We start from the raw sequence: 21,483 nt of genomic DNA, 5'->3' as shown, positions 1-21,483 counted from the left end.
AGTGTGATGACCAGAACTGCACACCATACCCCAGGTGCAGTCTCACTGGTACATTATATAGTCTAAGCATAATGATACTTGGTTTAAATGTAATAGTGGGCTGTAGCCTGTCCTGGCAACATTGTTTGCAAGGCAGGAACCAACGTTGGACAGGGCACTAGCCCATTGCAGAGCATTCATGCAGACACTAAAACAGGACAAATTTGGAATTGCCAATTAATCTACTCTATACTCTGTTAGGATATCCTGCAGGGGTCACATAGTGAGAACATTGAGGAGGTTGCTCACTTCACTACTGACTACATCAACTTCTGTATGGACATTGTAGTTCCAGTAAGAACAGTATGCTGCTATGCTAACAACAACCCATGGATTACAAATGACATCAAGGGCCTTTTGAACCAGAAGAAAAGTGCTTTTAAAGGTGGTGATCAGCATGAGCTCAAGCGCGTGCAGAAGGAACTCCGAGTCCAGCTCAGGGCGGTAAAGGAGCAGTACAGGAGAAAGCTGGAGCAGAAGTTGCAGGATAACAGCATGAAGGAAGTGTGGGATGGGATGAAGATCATCACTGGCTGCAGCTCGAAGCGGGTTGCCACCATCGAGAGAGACGTGGAGAGAGCAAACCAAATGAACAACTTCTTCAACAGGTTTGACCATCCTAACCCACTCTCACCTCAGACTACTGCACCCTCCACCCATCCTTCTGCTGATGCCAGCATAGGAGAGAGTTTCCCCCAACCCACAATTACAGCAGCCCAGGTAAGCAGAGAACTGAGGAGACTTTGTGCCAGCAAAGCAGTGGGTCCAGATGGAGTATCACCACAACTGCTGAATGCCTGTGCGTTGGAACTGGGGAGTCCTCTACAGCGCATCTTCAACCTGAGCCTGTTGTTTTTTTATCATTATGCTGCAGGAGTATGTGAATTTCCCCTTGGGATTAATAAAGTATCTATCTATCTATCTATCTATCTATCTATCTATCTATCTATCTATCTATCTATCTATCTATCTATCTATCTATCTATCTATCTATCTATCTATCTATCTATCTATCTATCTATCTATCTATCTATCTATCTATCAATAACCACTGTGCTAACATGCCATTCTATATTATTTATATTATGTTATATTAACTGTTCATTTATTCTTTTTCTCATCACGCCAATTCAGGGCAGGGATGTGGGTCAACTGAAGCCTATGCCAGCAATCGTCAGGCACAAGGCAGGATTAAGACATGGGCAGGACACCGCACCAAAGAGTAAACATACAAACATATACGCACACACACTGATCAATTTACCATTGCCAATCCAACTAACAGCCATGTCCTTCAACTGTAGGAAAAAAATTGCACAGCCAGAGGAAACTGATGCAGACAAAGGGAGAACATATAAAACTTTGTAGCACTCACCGCCCATTACTTCAGACACTACTGATACCTGACCATAGGTGTTTGCTGCTGCAATGGTGCCAAGAACACTGCCAATGACAGAATGACTGGCATTGCATTGTGTGTTTAGTTCAATTTACTGCCCAGTAGTGGATGGATTTGAGGCACCAGTAACGAGAAGCATTTTGTAACACCATAGGGGCCCATCACCAGATGTAATGGAGTTGGGTGCCATTGGGTACCATGCCCGTGTCCATCCAATATGCATTTCTGGTATCTTGACCAGTCAGCAATACAACACAGATACTCCAAGGCACAACATGTCCTACAGTTCCTGTATGACTACCTGAATTCAGAATATCTGAGACATCATGAGATGATTACTGGCATGCCAGAGACCATCAGTGACACAAATAACATCCCTTACTGTTTAAGTCAGACCACGTACAACTGGTTATTTTCACCCGTAATGGATACACCAAATACAGAATATTGTGCATTCTGTGTGAGTGACCCAGCTGCACTTTCAAAGTAGTTCTGCCATGAAGATATTACTTTGATATGTCCTGACTTTCTAGGTGTTACAATTGCCAGCTATACAGGGATTGGCACTGCCTCACTGACCCAGCTACCAGGATCTCAAGTCCTATTTCTGGTTGTAATGTGTTTGACATCTGCATGTTCTCACTGGGCCTCTTTGGGTTTTCCTCCACATACTCTGGTTTCCCATCCTTTGTATTGTAGGTTAACTGTCATTTGTAAATTGTTCCAGGGTGTGTTCTCGCCTAATGCTGCCAAGCTAGGTTAAGGCTCTTATAACCCTAAAGTGAAATTTAGAAGTTTTGAAAACAGTATGCTATATTAGAGCATAACATTCTCAAACCAGTTTAATCCAATATTAAGCACAATAACTACTAAACCTGGCTAAGACACCGCATTGGAGGAAACACTTAAACAATTGACTTGAGGAAAACTACAAATAAACAAGCAAACATGCACTCTAGTAAAAACTGAAATACTCCAGTGACCTTTCTGCTTAAGTAAACCATAAATATGGACTTGCTTGTAAACATATTTAAAGACTTAATGTACTCGTTGAATGTATTTCCTAATGCAACAGTATAATATGGTGTTCAATATGCCTACTGAATGTAATTTGTGTTAAACACAAAAATAGTAGAGTTAAGAATGATGCAGGTTTTGCTATCCATCCATCCATTATCCAACCCGCTATATCCTAACTACAGAGTCACGGGGGTCTGCTGGAGCCAATCCCAGCCAACACAGGGCGCAAGGCAGGAAACAAACCCCGGGCAAGGCGCCATCCCATCGCAGGGCACACACAGACACCAAGCACAATTTAGAATCGCCAATACACCTAACCTGCACGTCTTTGGACTGTGGGAGGAAACCCACGCAGACACAAGGAGAACATGGAAACTCCATGCAGGGAAGACCCAGGAAGCGAACCCAGGTCTCTTAACTGTGAGGCAGCAGCGCTACTCACTGCGCCACCATGCCGTCCAGTTTTGTTAATGTATTAGTTTAATATTATGTTTTTATATTGTTCAAAACAATTCCGATAATGAATTATACAAAACAAACAATGAATACATTCCAATATAAACGCATTGTTACCGAATTGTATTTATATGATAAATGAGAGAACGATCAATGACGGCATTCTCATTCAACGATGAAGACTGTTCTTGAACTAAAGAGAATCATAAATCAGACTGTGGTACTTACACATGAACTTTAAAGATGTAAATGAAAGAGGAGCGTCACATACGCTTTAGCACTCCTACTGAGCTCTACTGAATTGACCTGCTCATGTTCGTGAAATAATTCCCATGATTCACTGAAAACAGTCACTCGACAGGAATTGCCCATCACTATCTATGCCATCATCTGATTTAAAAAAAAAAGCAATGTGAGTGTAAAATGTAACACAATGCCATGTTGAAATGAAGTGAAGCTGAAAGTCGAGAAACTTGCTCTAAGATGCACTACGGTAAAAGTCAAAAGTACCCACAGCTAAATCTACTTAATTAAAGTGCTGAAACGTGAACATTTTTCTTAAGTCCAGTAATTGTAATTGTATTTTGTTACTTCCACTACTGATAAGACATCAGCCAATCACACGACATACTCCAATATTTAACGATCAGGGTTCAATTTTGAGATCTTTTAGCTTTTTCTTATAATGGAAGCCATTTTGCGTACTGTTGCCAGGGTCGTGACTTGTGTTTCTCGAGGTATGGTCTCCAGGGTCATGACCTCGAATTAATCAGCAGACGGGATAAATAGGTAAGCGCTTGCACTGAGCTTTATCTGATCTGCGGATAAATCCTTCTAAAGCTTTTTTGAATTCCCTTTGTAATTATTTTGATATCTTGCCAGGTTTTTCGACTTCTTGCTTGAATATTGCCTGTGAATTTTGCCTCTCATCTGGGTTTCGATTGGTTTGTTTCATTTTGATTTGTTTTGCCATTTACATGCATCTGCTGATTTAACTATAGAAATCACCTACTTGTTTTCCTGCTGAGTCAGGACACACTACACACAAACACACTCACATTGCAAGGGTGTCTTAAGGCCATATTAAATCTGATCACTTTTGCAGTGCTTTTCAGTTGTAGCTTTCGTTTGTATGTTGTTAGCGAGTTGGAGGAGGCATTTGGTGGCACCCTCCTGTGACATGCCTAGTGACTCACTCCAACTAGTCCACGACTCGTCTTGACCAAAATCGAACAGGTTTGATTTTGTCTTTAGTCAAAGGGGTTGGCTCTGCGTGCACAAGTGATGATAACTAATGAATGCTCATCCTGAAGTACAATGCATATAATTCAGTGACAAGGAATAAGAAATTTGGGTGTACTGGACCTCACAAACAGAGTAGAGGCTTGTCTGTCTGATGTCTTACGTTTTGAATGCCACAACAGAATAAAAAAAAGAAAGGGCTGTGACTGCGACTAAATTCATCAGATGTGTACTGGTACAGCATTGGCTGTGTCAAACACCATGCTATTGGCAGCGTCACAGGTGGCTGGGGGGGGCAACCCGGCCGGGACGTCCCGGAGGATCGGACCACGTGGGGGGCGACCGCCCTGGTGGCTATGGGGACCAGGGCTTTGAAGCTCAATCCTGTAGGGGCTCGTGGTCACCGCCAGGGGGCGCCCCAATGCTTATGGAGCCCTGGACCTCAGCACTTCCAGGTGTGAAGAGGATCGGGGACACTCAGAGTGTTTCCGGGTGCGCAGCCGGTACTTCCGCCACACTGGGGAGTGCCGGCGGAAGCTAATCGGGAAGTACCTGGAGCACATCCGGGTGGTCATAAAAGGGGCCGCCTCCCTCCGTTCGTTGGCTTGAGTCGGAGGTGGAGAAGAACAGAGCTCGGGAGGAGAGGCAAGGAGGCGGCCTGAAGAGAAAGAGGCATTGTATTGTTGGCCAGGACTTTTGGGGGATTTTGGGGTTGTGTGTAATGTGTAAATGTGGACACTGTAAATAAACATGTGTTGTGTGGTTTAAACGTGTCCGCCTGTCTGTGTCCGGGCCGAGCTCCACAGCTGTCACAAACACGGATGAGCATGACGCTACTGGAAAGTTGTCACTCGGTCACTAAATTTGACATGCCCAGTCATTTTCCATTGTTTCAACAGGTATGATCCAACGACGAGATCACCTACTGTAGTCGGCAGGTCCGACATACTCGAGGACTTGCAGTTGTGTAACGTAATATGTGATGATGACAAGGTTTCTAAAGAAAAGCAAAAGAAAGCAGAATTCCACACAGGCAGTGCCTGGCCTGAAATATGATCTCTGGACTCTCAAGCTGTGAGGATGTAATGCTAACCACTGCAACACTGCGCCCCCTCGCCACGTTTAGGCAAAAAGCTGCTCTTTTATGTATTATTTGTCTAAAATGAACCGTCTTTATACCAAATTACTGTCGCTATGGATTTCGAAAAGACCTTAAGCAGTTGTGGTGCTTCAGAAACTTAGCCAAAAAAAGTAAAGAGGTCTTCTGTGTGTTTTTGTCAAGAGAGGCTCCCTGGGGTGTTACGTGATGCCTGCAACACATTTCTTTCCTTGCAGAAACAGCAGCTATTGCAGGCTTAACCATGTCCTGCCCAAATCACGGTCGCCTCTGCTAAAGAGACAAGAAACCAAGTCAGGGACCTAAATGTAAGCAGCCTGGTGCAAATTCGGGCCTCTCAGGTCTGCTTCCTTCCTTCCTCACATGAAGTGCTATAAACCTGCTTCCTTTAGATCTGCAGCTCATTAATGAGGACTTCAAACGCTAGTCGAAATTACAAGGGGCGCTTTAATGGGAAAAGAGTGAGCCTATTAAATACACCAACCCTGTCTGTCTGTTCACATGTTGGCAGCCTGGCTTAGCTGTGATTAACTGAATTGGGGTGGCAGAGCTTCTCAATCCATTTCCCGCACAGACTCTGACCTCTGGTTCAACGTTATGGTGCACACCAACATTTGGAGTTAGTTTACAGGCTTGAGATCATTTTGAGAGCTGACTCTAAATTACCTTGTGGGTGTGTGGGGGGGTGTGTGGGTTTTGTAATGCAGTGGTGCCCCCTACTGGATGATTCCTTGTCAGGTTAGGGTGTGGTTCACCCAAAACCTGAACTGAGATAAAAGGTTTCAGGAAATATGAGGGCTGAAAATACATCAAGTCAGACTAAATACTGCAGAGCATGAACCAGCAATCTAGGACTGTGAAGACTTCAGTAATCATCCACAGTTGTAGCTTCTTACAATAGGAATGTTTTAATGCATTCATTAAAAATCTGCCAGTTACTGTACCACAGCAGCTGGAGTCCAAACCCTATGGCTATTTCTCATGGCTCAAAAGAAGAAAGAAAAGCACAATTATTGTTATACGTTCGCTCATTGAACATTCTGGAAAATGAAGGCTTTTAGTGTGTAGCCCATGGAGTCTTTTGAGGGAACATGTAGTATCACTTCAGCTCACTCCTTTTTTGATTTTGTAATGTATGTTCTGATCGTGCTTTCAGTGGAAGGCAATACAGAGAATAAAGATGAACTGAGTCAATCCACTTCTCCGATACCGGGCCCATGCAAGAGCGGCACACCTAGTGCTCGATGAAAGCAGACAGTAAAGATTTCATTGTTTGCCTGGTTTACTCCTTGTTTTGTGCCTGGAGGATCAACATATGCACTAAGAGTCACCTTTCAATTTAATTTGGAGAAACACCGCCCTAAAATCGCTCTGTGGGAAAATGTGCAGATTATGATGGATGCCAAGGCTAAGGCAGGATAAGATCACAAGCACTTCATCTCCACCTAAGAGGCTGCCTCTCCTCGTTTGAAGCTACAAACACAAATGCAATTTAACTGATGGTAGTGGAATCCAGACAATGATAATCATCTGAATTAAAAACAATTCCAAAATTCATCACATATAAAAACCAAATGTCTGGTATAGGCAGCGTAACATAACATTCTAAAACATAGCATTCTTAATTAAACTCAGGACCTAATATGGCAGAACTGGGTGCAAGGCAGGAATATGACTTCAAATACACCCCGCAAATAGTCTCTGGTTAACCTAACATGAAGGTATTTGGGAATTTAAGAGGGAAAACTGCAATATGAAAATGGAATCCCACAAAGACAAAGACTATGTCCAACCTACACTGCTACCATTTTAATTTAAAAACACAAATATTAGTCTCTATTTTAACCTTGTATCCACACTGCCGCATTATGTTTAACCCCTGAACATGGAGGCATTTGAAAGTGCTCTCCTTAGCTTTACAGTAATCCCTCGCTATATCGCGCTTCGACTTTCGCGGCTTCACTCTATCGCGGATTTTAAATATAAGCACATCTAAATATATATCACAGATTTTTCACTGGTTCGATGCTTTCTGCGGACAATGGGTCTTTTAATTTAGGTTACATGCTTCCTCAGTTTGATTGCCCAGTTGATTTCATACAAGGGATGCTATTGGCGGTTGGCTTAGAAGCTACCCAATCAGAGCATGTATTACATATTAACTAAAACTCCTCAATGCTATAAGGTATGCTTCCCGCGTGGTGCTTGTTTGCTTCTCTCTATCTTTCTCACTCTCTCTGCCTGACGGAGGGGATGTGAGCAGAGGGGCTGTTTGCACAGAGGACACGGACGCTCCTCTACAAAATGCTGCTTTATCACTGGTGCTTCTGTATACTTAAAAGCACGTATTGATTTTTTGATTGTTTGCTTTTTCTTAGCGAGCTCTCTGACATTCTCTGCTCCTGACGGCGCTCCTTTGAAGATAAGATATGTTTGCTTTCTTTTAATTGTGAGAAAGAACTGTCATCTCTGTCTTGTAATGGAGCACAGTTTAAACGTTTGACTAAAGGGTGTTATTTCATGTCTAGAGGGCTCTAATAATGTTAACAGGGTGGGAGAGTTTATAAGGGCTTAAAATATATAAAAATAACCATACAAACATATGGTTTCTACTTCGCGGATTTTCACCGATCGCGGGGGGGTCTTGAATGCAACCCCCGCGATCGAGGAGGGATTACTGTATATTTCTAAAAACACCGGCTCAGCACAGCAGTGCGGATTGAGTGAAAATGGAGAGCTTTGCAAACACCCCGTCTCTCCTGCTCTGATTGGCTCATACTTATTACGTGGCTCTTTTCTTATTGGATCCTGCTCATTACCTTCTCTCCACCCCTTTGCTTGCCTTATACTCACATCATCGTCATTTATCTTTGGTTTGTTTTGTTTGCCATTGCTGTCCTCTTTGTCTAAACGCAAGATGCAAATGAACATCTATTGTGAAGGACATTTCCTCTTCCATCTTTTTCCACCAATGTGAGTACGTACAGTGTAGGGAAAAAGCTACGTCATATGAGCTTTCGGTCGGAAATGGTTTTGTGAACAGTTTAAAAATGCCAGTGTGGACAGAGATAGTTTTCAGCCAAAAATGCCAATATTTAAATGAAAATATACAGCAATTTGGTTGTAGCCATAGGGAGAAGATACCGTCTCAATAAAAGTTCTGTCTGGCCACAAGGTTGTAATTCAGAATGCTGGATCTGTAAGTCGGTAGAGTTAAACACTATACCACCATGCACTCAACTATTTACAGTACAAATAAACACATGTGTAAAGTTACAACTGGATTATACAGTGGCTCATAAGTTAGGCTTAGGGTTAGTGCAGTGGTTAACACTGCTGTCTCATAGCTCAGAGGATCAAAATTCAAACCATGTCCCAGTCAACGTTTATCTGCCTGTGGAGTTTTTCTATGGGAACTTCTGTTTTCACTCCCATTTGTGACAGATAGGGGGTGCTGTCGTCCCCTTGAACCCTCAGACCATACGGCAGACACTAGATAAAAGTCCAATTATTGACTTAATTAAAGCAATACAGTGCACAAAGCACCCTCTACTCCACTATGTTCATAAACACTAATAAATGACAATAATACACAATAAACAATCCTCCACTCTCCCAGACGCGTTGTCCCCTGCCACCCGACTCAGCTCGCCCGTCTGGGATCTCCCACAGTCTTTTATAGTCCTTGACCCGGAAGTGTTTCTGATCCCTCAGTCCATGTGATTCTTAACACTTCCGGGTCAGGTGAAAACTCCTTTTCTTCATCCCGGAAGTACGTCATTTCCTATGTCGCTGTGACTAAGACGTACTTCCGGGTTATAGGGCAAATAGCAGTCCCTGGGCCTCCCTGCAGCGACCCCTGGTGGCCCCCATTGGTATCCAGCATGGCTTTGCATTAAAACTCCAATGTTCATGAGGCCCTGCTGGAATTTGGGGTATCTCCATGTTGCAGGGAGGGCTCCATTTGGTGGCCTGGGGGTATTGGCCGGGATGAATGGCGGGCCATATCCCACACATTACAAAAACCAAACAAGTTTTGCATTTGGTGATTCTAAAATGTGCCTGGCATGAGTAACAGTGAATGTTAGTGACTTTTCATCTAATATTAGTTCTCTCTTTGTTTCGGTAACTGTTGTAATGGTGGTCACTATTTAACCCATGTCACACCTTTCTGGGAAAAAGGAGGAGGAAAGGAGAGTCCTTGGAAAAAAGTGACACAGGGCCTGAGTTGGCGTGACAGCCCATCCAGTAACCATTTATTTATAGCAGTCGATTATGATATTGGAATAGGGTCAATAATTAAATATTTATGCAAATTTTTTGAAAAGAAGGGGGGTAAACAGAATCCTTAGAGAAAATGAAGGGACTTGATATCAGTGAGTCTGGGAGTATTAGGCTGGTATCCCATCTAATGGTAATTCATTCCTTTTTCCTGATTATGATGCTTCAAGACTAAAGTCACCATTTCACATAACACAAGGGGAGTCAAACTCAGTTTTACCGATGGCCAAAAACAACACTACGTAAACCCAACACGGGTTGGAATATATCAACAAACAAATAACGTCACATCACCTTTCCAAACAAGACTCCCACCTATACGTCTCAGATCATCAGAATTGTCTGTCTTGAAACCGTTTTCCCTTTCTATGAGCTTTTATTTTCATTAACATGATAAGCAGGTTAGGAAAAGTATCCGCGGCATTGGGACCAAAATCAGCGTTGAGTGAAAAAGTGACGTTGGTGTATAAAGTGAAGTGACAGGCATGAGCTGGACATGTGCAAGAACATAACATCTCCGTAACATATCCCGTGTTTGCTCCTTTCTATCCTTTTCTAATGCTGAGAAACTTGTCCCTGCTTTTATCACATCCCGTATCGATTATTGTAACTTGCCGCTGGCAGGTGCCCCTTCTAATCTTATATCACAGCTCCTGCTTATTCAAAACTCAGCTGCAAGAGTCCTTACATGAACCAGCAGCAGCGAGCACATCACACCCATCCTGCTCCGTCTTCACTGGCTCCCTGTGTCTTACAGAATCAAATATAAAATCCTACTAATAACCTACAAAGCCTTAAATAATCTCGCGCCAAACTACATCAGTGACCTTCTCCATCACTATGTGCCCACTAAGGTCCTTCTTGTGCCCCACACTAATCTACACTCCATGGGTGACAGCAGGGCCTTCAGCTGTATTGCGCCCAGACTCTGGAATGACCTACTGAAATTAATCAGATCAGCCAACTCCATGAATTCTTTCAAAAAACAACTCAAAACTCATCTGTTCAGGAAGGCTTTTAGCTCTACTTGACTTTATTACCCTTCTCTCAGTGTACCTCCATGTGAAGATGCCCATGTAACCTGTGTGTGATAGACCATCTGAATTTCTCTGAATTTACTGTCTTAATCCATCCATCCATCCATTTCCCAACCCGCTGAATCCGAACACAGGGTTACAGGGGTCTGCTGGAGCCAATCTCAGCCAACACAGGGCACAAGGCAGGAACCAATCCACGGTGCCAACCCACCACAGGACACACACAAACACACCCACACACCAGGGTCAGTTTAGAATCACCAATCCACCTAACCTGCATGTTTTCGGACTGTCGGAGGAAACCCACGCAGACACGGGGAGAACATGCAAACTCCACGCAGGGAGGACCCCCGGGTCTCCTAACTGCAAGGCAGCAGCATTACCACTGCGCCACCGTGCTGCCCTACTGTCTTAATCTTCTTAATTTATTTATTTGGTTTGTACAATGCTATATACTGTATACCCTGCCGTTTTGTTTTCTTTCTTATATTCGTAAGTGCCTTGAGCATGGGAAATGCGCTATATAAATAAAATGTATTATTATTTATTATTAACATTCAGCTAAAGCAAAGTATATCTGGTAATGCCAGCACCATCCAATAGCTATCACTGGACCACACTGAAGATCAGGTGTAAACACACTGGTAATTGATCACACACACCACCATATACCTGTACAACAATCAAGTCAGTGGAAAAGAGATGAGAACTGTGTACAGTAATGGCAGGAGACAGAAATAGTTCCAAGGACAGTTCACCTTCTATGTTACAGCGTGCTACAGTGGACGGCAAAAAAGGCTCCTCAACAGAAAACCAAATGAGCACAAGCTTGTGTTTAACATATTCAGAATGTCTCTCTTTAAGAAAGGTTTGAGGACCACTGCTTCATTTAGACTGCCATGTATACCATCAGTCATGGATTAAGGATTGGTAGAGTTCAGCTAGCTGTCTCTATATGCACAATGTTGGTCTCGGAGGCCAGCTCCTCATAAGGCCTTCTGGCCTTTTCATGCTAACCTCTGACTTTAGTGGTGACCCCCTGGAAGGGATATAAGTAATCGTCTCCAGATGGTGATCATGGAGCTTGATGAGGGAGAACAATGACATAATGATGTGGTGGAATGGTGACAAATTGTGTAGGGGGATTACAGGCTATCAGTCTGAGTGCCAGGAATTGAAACCCATGCTGAATGACCATCTCAGTCTTATTGGAAGTTTACTGAGCTAAATGTGAACAGCTTTATGTTCACCACAGTGAAACCCTCATGACATCTGGTCCCTCTACTCCATTACACACAAGATAGAGTATGTTGTTTGATCTATCTGGAATCCAATATCGCTACTTGATTGTCAAACTTTCCAAAGGTCTTCAGTATGAAAGATGCTATATAATATAAAAAAAGGATGAAGGACGGAAGATGGTACTGCAGTGCAGAAGTTAGCACAGCTGCTTTAGCGATCCAGAGTTCTGGTTTTAAAATTCTGCGCCCCTTGCTTTTGGTGTAGAGTGTGACTGATGCCAAGAAGCACTTCTTCATGTAAAGAGTTGTGGGAGTCTGGAGTGAAGTGTCGTGATATGAGGTTGAAACAGAAACCTTGACAACCTTTAAAAAGTATCTGGAAGAGATATTGGCTCAGCTTAGCTATTAGTTAAACAAATGACCAAGATATACTGTATGGTCTCCTTTTGTTTGTCACATTTCTTATGTACTAACTAGGCTGACCCGCCTATTAAGGCGACTGACTTTTAAGCTGACCACTTCTTAATGCAATTCAATATGTAGATCAATTTGATATTTTATACAAACTCATTCATTTGGTTATATTGCATTTGAGTGGTATTACTTTAATACTCGTAGTTTCTGTTATTTTTGTGATGAAATTTAAACTTTTTTTCTGTATTGAGGTCGCCCTTTTGAACCCCCCCTGATATTTACTACGCGGTGAGGCGTTTGTACTCCATCAACATTAATTATTTCCAGAGACATAATTTTGTCTAATTTTCCAGCGCATCGCGCACAAAAGCAAGAGAACGATGGGAGCACCAGAACTCTGCTCACATCGTGTCACTTCGTACCGCAAGCTGCAAGTAGTAAGTCTGTGATAAGCGGAATACCGATACGTGTTCCACTCATGGGATGGAAGGACAACCCCGACCGCTTTTATATAGTAAGAAAGAAGAAGAAGATATCGCACAGTCTGGAGTAGAAAATCATCTTTTACCTGGGAAAACGAAACTACAAATCCCATCGTGCATTGCAACATGGACGGGGCGTGTGTGAAACTCTGTGCCTGCGGAGACGGGACGGAAGGACAATCCCGACCGCTTTTATATAGAAGGATGTTCTTCTCTTGTCTCTGTCTTGAACATGGGGTTCCTCAGCACAGTAAGTCCCACAAATGACTCAAAATGCCAACTAGAGGGAGAATGGTCAAACACTGGCAATAACAGCAGCAAACCAAAGATCTTTATAAATAAAATATTCATTTCCCACAAAAATGCTATGTAATAACCAAAGTTCCAAATGCATACAGTAAGGGCCAGATAGTTCTATTTTCTAATAGAAAGTAAGTTCCAAAAAAAACCACAAACTGAAAGAGAGGTCAAAATCCAGTAAACCCACAATAAGTCATCAATAATCCAAATCTCACAAATTCACCAATACCACGAGCACATTCAATGAACCATAAAGGTCTGCTTTTTTCCTCAAACTATTAGGGTCCAGGGCAGTCCCTTGACACAGATGGACAGGCGGCCCTGCCCCTGGAGTAACCATCCACAAAAAACAAGAAATATAAGAGAATAAGCATAAACACATGGACATTAAATAATACACAAAACTAGCAAGAAACACAGAATAATGCAAATGATTAGCACAAGTCACACGATTAACATACACATACGAATCAAAAATGGATTAAGGAACATGAAAAATGAATTTAGATACCAGCCAGAGGACAAACCCTGGCTAATATACAGTATAAGAGTTTCTTTATGTTTTCCTCTTACATTCCCAAAGATATCAACTTAAGTTCATTGGTGGTTTCAAACTGACCTGTGGGTGAGTGTGTAAGTGAGCCCTGTGATGGACTGCTGTCAGTTCAGGGGCAGGTCCCTGCCTAGTGGCTTGTGATGTTGGGATGGACTTCAGCCACTTCAACCCTGAACTGGATTAATTAAGCTTGAAAAAGTCAGCAATTAGCGTAAAGTAAAAATCAGTACAAAGGGAAGGACGACAAGAATCAATTTAGTGGATATGCCACCTTCTACCTATTGCTGTTAGGTTGGATCAGGTAGATCTCAGCTCTTGGGCTGGCATGTATGACTTTTTCTAAGTCATATGGCTGTAATCTTAAAATATGTAATCATGAAGAAGGATGCAATTCAAAAATTAAATTTCATCTCATAATCCCACTTCCTCCACAAACCAATGAGCAGTAGAGTTTCCAAGTAGCTGCAGTCATTTGCTAAGAAACATGCCATGCGAGTATCTAACTGTGAAGAGGATGTAAGGAGGAGGAGGAGGAATGGGAAGAGGAGATGTGACGGCGGGTGTTCCGTGTCCCTCCTTGACCTGGAAGGTCACACTTCCTGTGCACATGCCTGACACTGCCTTTGTAATCCCGCAGGGCCTATCATGCAGTAAAGCTTTGTGATATGCGTCTGGCACATAAAAGAAACTTTTTGTGAGCGGCGCTAGACGAACTTGAAAATGTAGCGTGAGCCATAATTCATCATGTCTCCTAAAGGCGTCACATCGCTTCACTGACTCACTATCTCGTGCTGCTTTGTGTCGAGTGAAAGAATCTTTATTTATAGAGCAATTCCAAAGTTTGGCCAATGATAAGGCATTTTAAAGAACAAAGTAAAAAGAAATGCATATATTTAAACAGTAGCAACAAACCATCTGAAGATTCATCCATTTTCCAAACTCACTTATCCCCCCCTTTTAAACACAACTCAGTTGTTGATCTTTCTGTTTATAACAAATACAAATTCAGATTCTTTTGAGGATTGTAAAGGCATCATTTGGTAGTGTTTATTGTTGAAAAGTGTGACATATAACAAAGAAAAATAAATTAAGTTGGGTTAGTCAGAGTTATCTCTTACTCTAATCCATTGTAAATGTCACCATGATGGCTCTTTCTGTAGGTGATGAAACCTAACATGACATTCCCCTAATAACTATCTATCTATTATATAATGCCTTTCACTTCTGTCTATCTATCTATCTATTATATAGTGCCTTTTATATCTATCTATCTATCTATCTATTATATAGTGCCTTTCACTTCTGTCTACCTATCTATCCATTATATAGTGCCTTTCATATCTATCTATCTATCTATTATATAGTGCCTTTCACTTCTATCTATCTATCTATCTATCTATCTATTATATAGTGTCTTTCACTTCTATCTATCTATCTATCTATCTATCATATAGTGCCTTTCATATCTATCTATCTATCTATCTAGCTATCCATCTATCTATCTGTCTGTCTGTCTGTCTGTCTGTCTGTCATGCAAGAGTTTGTGAACAACTGAGGCTTGAACCTTGATTTTGGTCTCAATCAAGAGCTTATGGCATGATAAACATAACACAACTCATCAGTTGGCCATGCAGGCTACCTTGGCCATAAAATCGGGCATTGGGCTCTTCTCATACCATTGCGCAATGTTGTTGCATGACATGGCTGACAAGAAAATATCAGGGAAAGCACCAGAGCAACATCTGCTGACAGGGTAGCACATTGTACATGCTGACTGACTGTTTTCACAGTTGAACACTCCGATCCCAATAGAAAATCAAACACCGCCGAATAACTTGGGGTTTGGGCTTCCTCTGCTGTGTTACTGGGCTTCGGGTCTTTCACATGGCATGCCGGGGTGTTAGCACCTAACACGTTTAGCCAGAAAAGCGCGGCCATACATGTATGCGTCATCTGTCATATAAAAGTTCATGAACCACTGGGCCTTGAACCTCGATTTTGGTCTCATAAAGCATAACGCAAACCATCAGTTAGTTGTGTAGACTACCTTGGCATGTTTGTCAGGAGAAGAGCTATGGCAATACTGGATGGCAGTGAAGGACATCGCAGCAATCTCACTGGAGTGACCTGGGGTGCTGTATTTCATGAAAGGTTCATAAACTTCCTTTCCTTGAGGACCAGAGGTCCAAATGCTACTAACATTAAATAAAGACTGATTAGTTTAATCTGGAGCTGCCCGAGTCTGCATTAACATTTTTTTTTTTCTTGTAATGGTGCTAACTATAAAAGGCACAGTATTAAGTAAAAATGATTGAGTGAATTCACCCGAGCTACTGTTTATCATCTCCTACTGTAACAGCAGCTTTGTGAAATGATTTGACTTTTGTGGCACTAAAGAGCCTGTACGCTCGGTCCTCCTGATTTGGAGGTGGTGCATTGCCACAAGTACTTGGGGGGTCCCTATATCAATGACAAGCTGGACTGGCCTCATAACTCATAAAGAAAATGCAGAATAGAATCTTTTTTCTTAGTAGACTGCTATCCATTAATGTGGGTAGCAACATGCTTCACATCTTCTACAATGCCCAGTGTGAATTTTCTATACTGTGGTGTGCTGGGCTGGCAATATCACTTTAAGAGAGGCCCACCAAATCATCAAGCTAATTAAAAGGACAAGCTATGTTATGGGATGCACTTTGGACCCCCTGAAAGTCATAGTAAAGGAGAAAATTAAAACAAAACTGAGTGCCATTATGAACAGGGCTGCACATCCTCTCTCTGACACATCAACACTGAGGTCAGCTAATGAATCAATCATTCAGCAGAAGTGTGTCCAGAAACACTTAGGGGGCTCCTTTACACCAACAGCTATATGCGTCTATCGTGCCTCACTGTGGCTGTGACTGCTCTTTTGATCTCTAGCCGGGGCAGAGGGTCATTGTGGTGTTTACTTGCTGTGTGTCATAATAAAATATTATTCATTGATTTATTTTTTGAGCTTCTTTAAAAAGCCAAATTTCCCCCATTGACAAATAAAGTGCTGTCCATTGAGCTATCTATGAGAGGTCCGAGGCACCCCACGCAGACACGGGGAGAACATGCAAACTCCACATAGGGAGGACCTGGGAAGCGAACCCGGGTCTCCTAACTGTGAGGCAGCAGCGCTACCCACTGCGCCACCGTGCCACCCTATCTATAAAAGGTGATTATCTGATTCCCACAATCCTGTATGGAGTAAGCAGGCTTGGAAAATGAATGAATTATTGACTGACTCATTAATGACATCCACCACTGCGATAATAATTGCTTCTTACAGATCATTGTGATAAGGCTGGCTCTGAATGATGCCATATGAATTAAAGATCAAGCGACTACATCACCTTAGCCGAGGTGGCACAGTAGTTAGTTTCTCACAACCTGGGCTCAAATCTCAGCTCTGTGTGAAGTGTGCACATTCACTCCTTTGTCTGATTTGGCTTTTTTCAGGTACTCTGCTTTCCTCCCGCATAACTAAAAATTCATGTTAAGTTGATTGGTCACCGTGTAAGCTGGCCAGATATGAATTTTTGTGCATTTTTGTGCAAATATGCCCTGCAATGAAATGGCACCCTTTATCCCTGTCTTCTGCTCAGAGCTGCCAAGCAGGCACCAGCTCGGACATAGCAGCTCTGGAAAAATGAAAGACTCTTACCCAATTTTAGTCATCACTTACTGTAATGTTAAAATAAATACTTTATTGTCATAACAACAACAGCTGCATGGAAATTTGATGTGGTGACGCACATGGAAATGAAGCATCAATACAATCCTACTGCATTGGCAGAGCACTAACTCTAACTCCTCGAAAAACACAACTAGACGTGGTCATGAAATTCATCAAATCAAATGAATTATTAATTCAATCAACTGATGATTGATTAATTGATGAATGCTGATTGATTGGTCATTTGCTGTGTGACTTGCCTTGTGTTTTTTCAGTAGATGCTGATTAGCACACATTAGAATTCATTCAGAGTTTTTTTTCAGATTAAATTAAGTAACTAATACTCATTCAGAAATAAAAACATTTGTAATCATTCTCATGCATTATAACTCATTTTATCCATCCATTATCCAACCCGCTATATCCTAACTACAGGGTCACGGATGTCTGCTGGAGCCAATCCCAGCCAACACAGGGAGCAAGGCAGGAAACAAACCCCGGCCAGGACGCCAGCCCACCGCAGGTATAACTCATTTTAAAGCCTGCAAAATTCGGTTTTACACGAGGAAGCACAATTTAGAAGAGAAAAATGAAGAAGCAGAATAGCAAGACAATCGAAACCATGTTTGCCGTTGGAAGTATTGATGTCACAGTCAAGGTGAGCGTGCTGTGAGCTGGTGGCCAAATGACAAATGTGTGACAAAAGGTTGCATTCTCCAACCCTCTTGATTCAATATTGGTGCACTAAAGACATCAGGCTATCTCAGTAGCGCTGGGCACGAGGGAAGGACAGGCCATGGACAGGGAACCAGCTCATTGCAGGGCACATTCATGGAGGGCCGGTTTGGAATCACACAGTTTACCCGACAAGAAAGCTTTTAAGATTTGAGGAAGGAAAATCCACCATATACACATGAAGACCAACACAGATAACGGCCAGATGATGCATTAAGTGCCGAGGCAAGAGATCTGTGAGGTAGCAATCCTAACTACTGTGCCTGCTGAATGAAAAAGGTGCCATACTGGTACTGTAATGTTTAAAAGTTTGGAATCACTAAGACATTTTAAAGCTTTGGTAAGAAATTGACACTTTGTTTTATCAAGGTACCATGACATTAATTTAAAAATCAAAAATTAAAAATCAATACTGGCTACTACTGCTTCAAATAGCTGGTTTGTAATCTATCATTCACATATGACTGCAAAGCCCCATTTTCAGCAGCCATTATTACAGTAACCTAGTAAATAGATAGATAGATAGATAGATAGATAGATAGATAGATAGATAGATAGATAGATAGATAGATAGATAGAAAATGCACTATATAATAGATAGATAGATAGATAGATAGATAGATAGATAGATAGATAGATAGATAGATAGATAGATAGATAGATAGATATGAAAGGTACTATATAATAGATAGATAGATAGATAGATAGATAGATAGATAGATAGATAGATAGATAGATAGATAGATATGAAAGGCACTATATAATAGATAGATAGATAGATAGATAGATAGATAGATAGATAGATAGATAGACGTGAAAGGCACTATATAATAGATAGATAGATAGATAGATAGATAGATAGATAGATAGATAGATAGATAGATAGATAGATAGATAGATACTTTATTAATCCCAAGGGGAAATTCAGATACTCCAGCAGCAGCATACTGATAAAAAACAATATTAAAAGAGTGATAAAAATGCAGGTATAACAGACAATAACTTTGTATAATGTTAACGTTTACCCCCGAGGGTGGAACTGAAGAGTCGCATAGTGTGAGTCAGAGTAGTCATAGACATAGCAGTCCACTCCATTAGCCCATCCTTAATCAATCATGTTTAAATACTGATTGGTTATTAGAGAAACCTTTGTAACCGCGTTAGCAAAGCTGATACCTGTTACTCTGTTCAAAAAGGCAAGTAAATCGCAAGGTGCTGGCATTCCTAAAATTCAATTCTGGGTTCCAAACTGGCCAAAACACGACAGCTTTCTCAAGAAACACGTCGGTCTGTTGATTTTAACATGAAGGTTATTCCATCTGACAGACTGGCAACTAAAGATTTCATTCAGAGGTTTCCATTATTGTCTTGAGAGAAGGGGGCAAACTGGATCTGACAGAATAGAAAAAGAAGGGGGAAGGCCCCACTGCACAGATGGCTATAATTTTAAATCAATTTAATGGAATCTTGATAAAAAAAATGTCAATTTCTATCTAAAACATGAAAATTTCTAGGTAATTCCAAACTTTTCAACAGCAGTGTAAAAGTGCTGGATTTGATTTTGAGGTTTTCCACTGTGATTTCTCATGATCAGACATTTTTTATTATATACAGAAAGGGTACAATCGTGCTCACCCGCTCGTTCCTGGTCTCTGTCCCTGTGTAAAACGCCATTCAGCATTTGCAGGTTTTTGCTAAAAAGGAAACAAAAACAAAAAGAACACACATTTTGAAGTTTACAGAAGAAGACCAGGCAGTAATAAAATTTCACAATAAATAAACTTTGAGGTCATTTTTACACTCTTCTGTGACTTGGCCTTGGCTGACAGCTCTTCACTTACCAAAATACAGGGAACTGAAAGCCAGGAGGGAGTTGAAGAATTCAGAGAACTTGGAGAATCTTCTGAAACATTTGTTACAGGATATTGTTTGGAAAATACAATTATTAAATTATTACTTATATAATTCAGGAAGAAAAATGGATGTTAGTAGTGGAGCTGCAAAAAAATAACTAAAATTAGAAGAGTCCCGGAGCTTTGCTTGCCAACACAGACACACGTTGTGTGGAGCGACACTGCAGAGCTGAATATGGCATTGCGTCTTCATATTTTTGTAAAAACAGAGAATTTATTATCCACTGATAAGCACCCTGTAATGATGCAGCAGCTAAAACCTCACATTCTCAGTCTTTATGTGCATATGCTGCTTACATTTTTATTTTTTTTATTGTTATATCTAGATTTTTGTGTTCACCTCAATGTTTAGATTGGGTTATCTCAAGAACACTCCAGGGTACATAAGGGTTGCTGACAATCTCAAATATGTCCTATCTGCCTAAACTCAGACCCTGGTCGAAAACAATCGTGGAGGTCACTGTGAAGCAAATCTCTAAAGGTCCTTCTGAAGGTCCAACTACTCCCAGACTCCTGAGATGAAAATGGCCAGCAGTGCGTGTGGGTCTGAATTGGGAGAGTGTAAGTGTGGTTGTGTATGTGTTTGGGTCTGGGATGGACTGGCATCCTGTCCAGAGCTGGTGGTGTATTGTGTGTGCCCAGTGCTGCCACAGAAGACTGCAGCCTTCTCTCATCTGAAATGGATTAAATGTTCTTGAGAATGTCAGAAGAGATCATGTGCTTGCTGAAGCTTTGCAGTTTTTAAACATGAGTGGCAGAAGTGTAGAAATAAGAGCATACATAACATAACATGACATGATATTATCGAATCCACTTAATCCAAATCAGAGTTATTGCAAGAAACAGCCCTGGATTTGGTGCCAGTTTGTTACTGAATGCACTTTAATACATGCAATTAACCAAATAATTCGGGATTAATAAAGTATCTATCTATCTATCTATCTATCTATCTATCTATCTATCTATCTATCTATCTATCTATCTAATTCTGAGACTAGAATGCTGGTGACTTCAATCAGGGGAACTTTGGAAGAAACAGACTTCTAACAAGAAGTTCTATTTGTGGACAAAACAAGCTGTGTCTGCTCTCTCCAAATGTTAATGCTTTGAAAAGTAAACCTGTGGGCAAATCTGACAACATCTTACTCACACATACAACCCTGTTATCAGACGACAGAAACTCTCACATCATTCAAGCCAGAAGATCTTGAGTGTGTTTTTGGGGATGGAGGGGGTATGGAGGGGTTGCGGCTTGTTACATATTTTTCTTTTTTTTTTGTGATATTTTTCTTCAGCTTCTGTAAAGTTTTAATTTACCCTTGGGAACAATCAAAGAAGTATGTATGTATGTATCTATTGTGGTCTATGGCCGGCTTGTCATCATGGCTAATACCCCCAGGCCGCCACATGGAGCTCTCCCTGCAGCATGGAGGTGCCCTAGATGCCAGCAGGGAATCATGGATTATGGAGTTTTCCTTTACAAACCTGCTGGATACCCCGGGGCCAAAAAAAAACGCTGCAGGGAGGCCTAGAGAGTCGCATGTGCCC

At 41.6% G+C, this 21,483-nt stretch overlaps 1 protein-coding gene across 7 annotated transcripts in view; it reads right to left on the bottom strand.

Annotated features, from left to right (window-relative positions):
• The window catches only part of LOC120542149 (protocadherin gamma-C5-like), a 497,784-nt gene that overhangs the window by 9,425 nt on the left and 466,876 nt on the right, over positions 1-21,483 (bottom strand). For all 7 annotated transcript variants that reach the window (XM_039774377.1, XM_039774376.1, XM_039774378.1 and 4 more), the window contains one exon: positions 19,658-19,716. In XM_039774377.1, coding sequence (XP_039630311.1) covers positions 19,658-19,716 — 59 coding nt within the window. The remainder of the gene's footprint in view (positions 1-19,657; positions 19,717-21,483) is intronic.

This window comes from Polypterus senegalus, chromosome 13 (genome assembly GCF_016835505.1).
Source record: "Polypterus senegalus isolate Bchr_013 chromosome 13, ASM1683550v1, whole genome shotgun sequence".
Classification (NCBI taxonomy): domain Eukaryota; kingdom Metazoa; phylum Chordata; class Cladistia; order Polypteriformes; family Polypteridae; genus Polypterus; species Polypterus senegalus.
The sequence above is the reverse complement of the archived record's forward strand: the minus strand, read 5'-3'. Positions and strand labels throughout refer to the sequence as shown.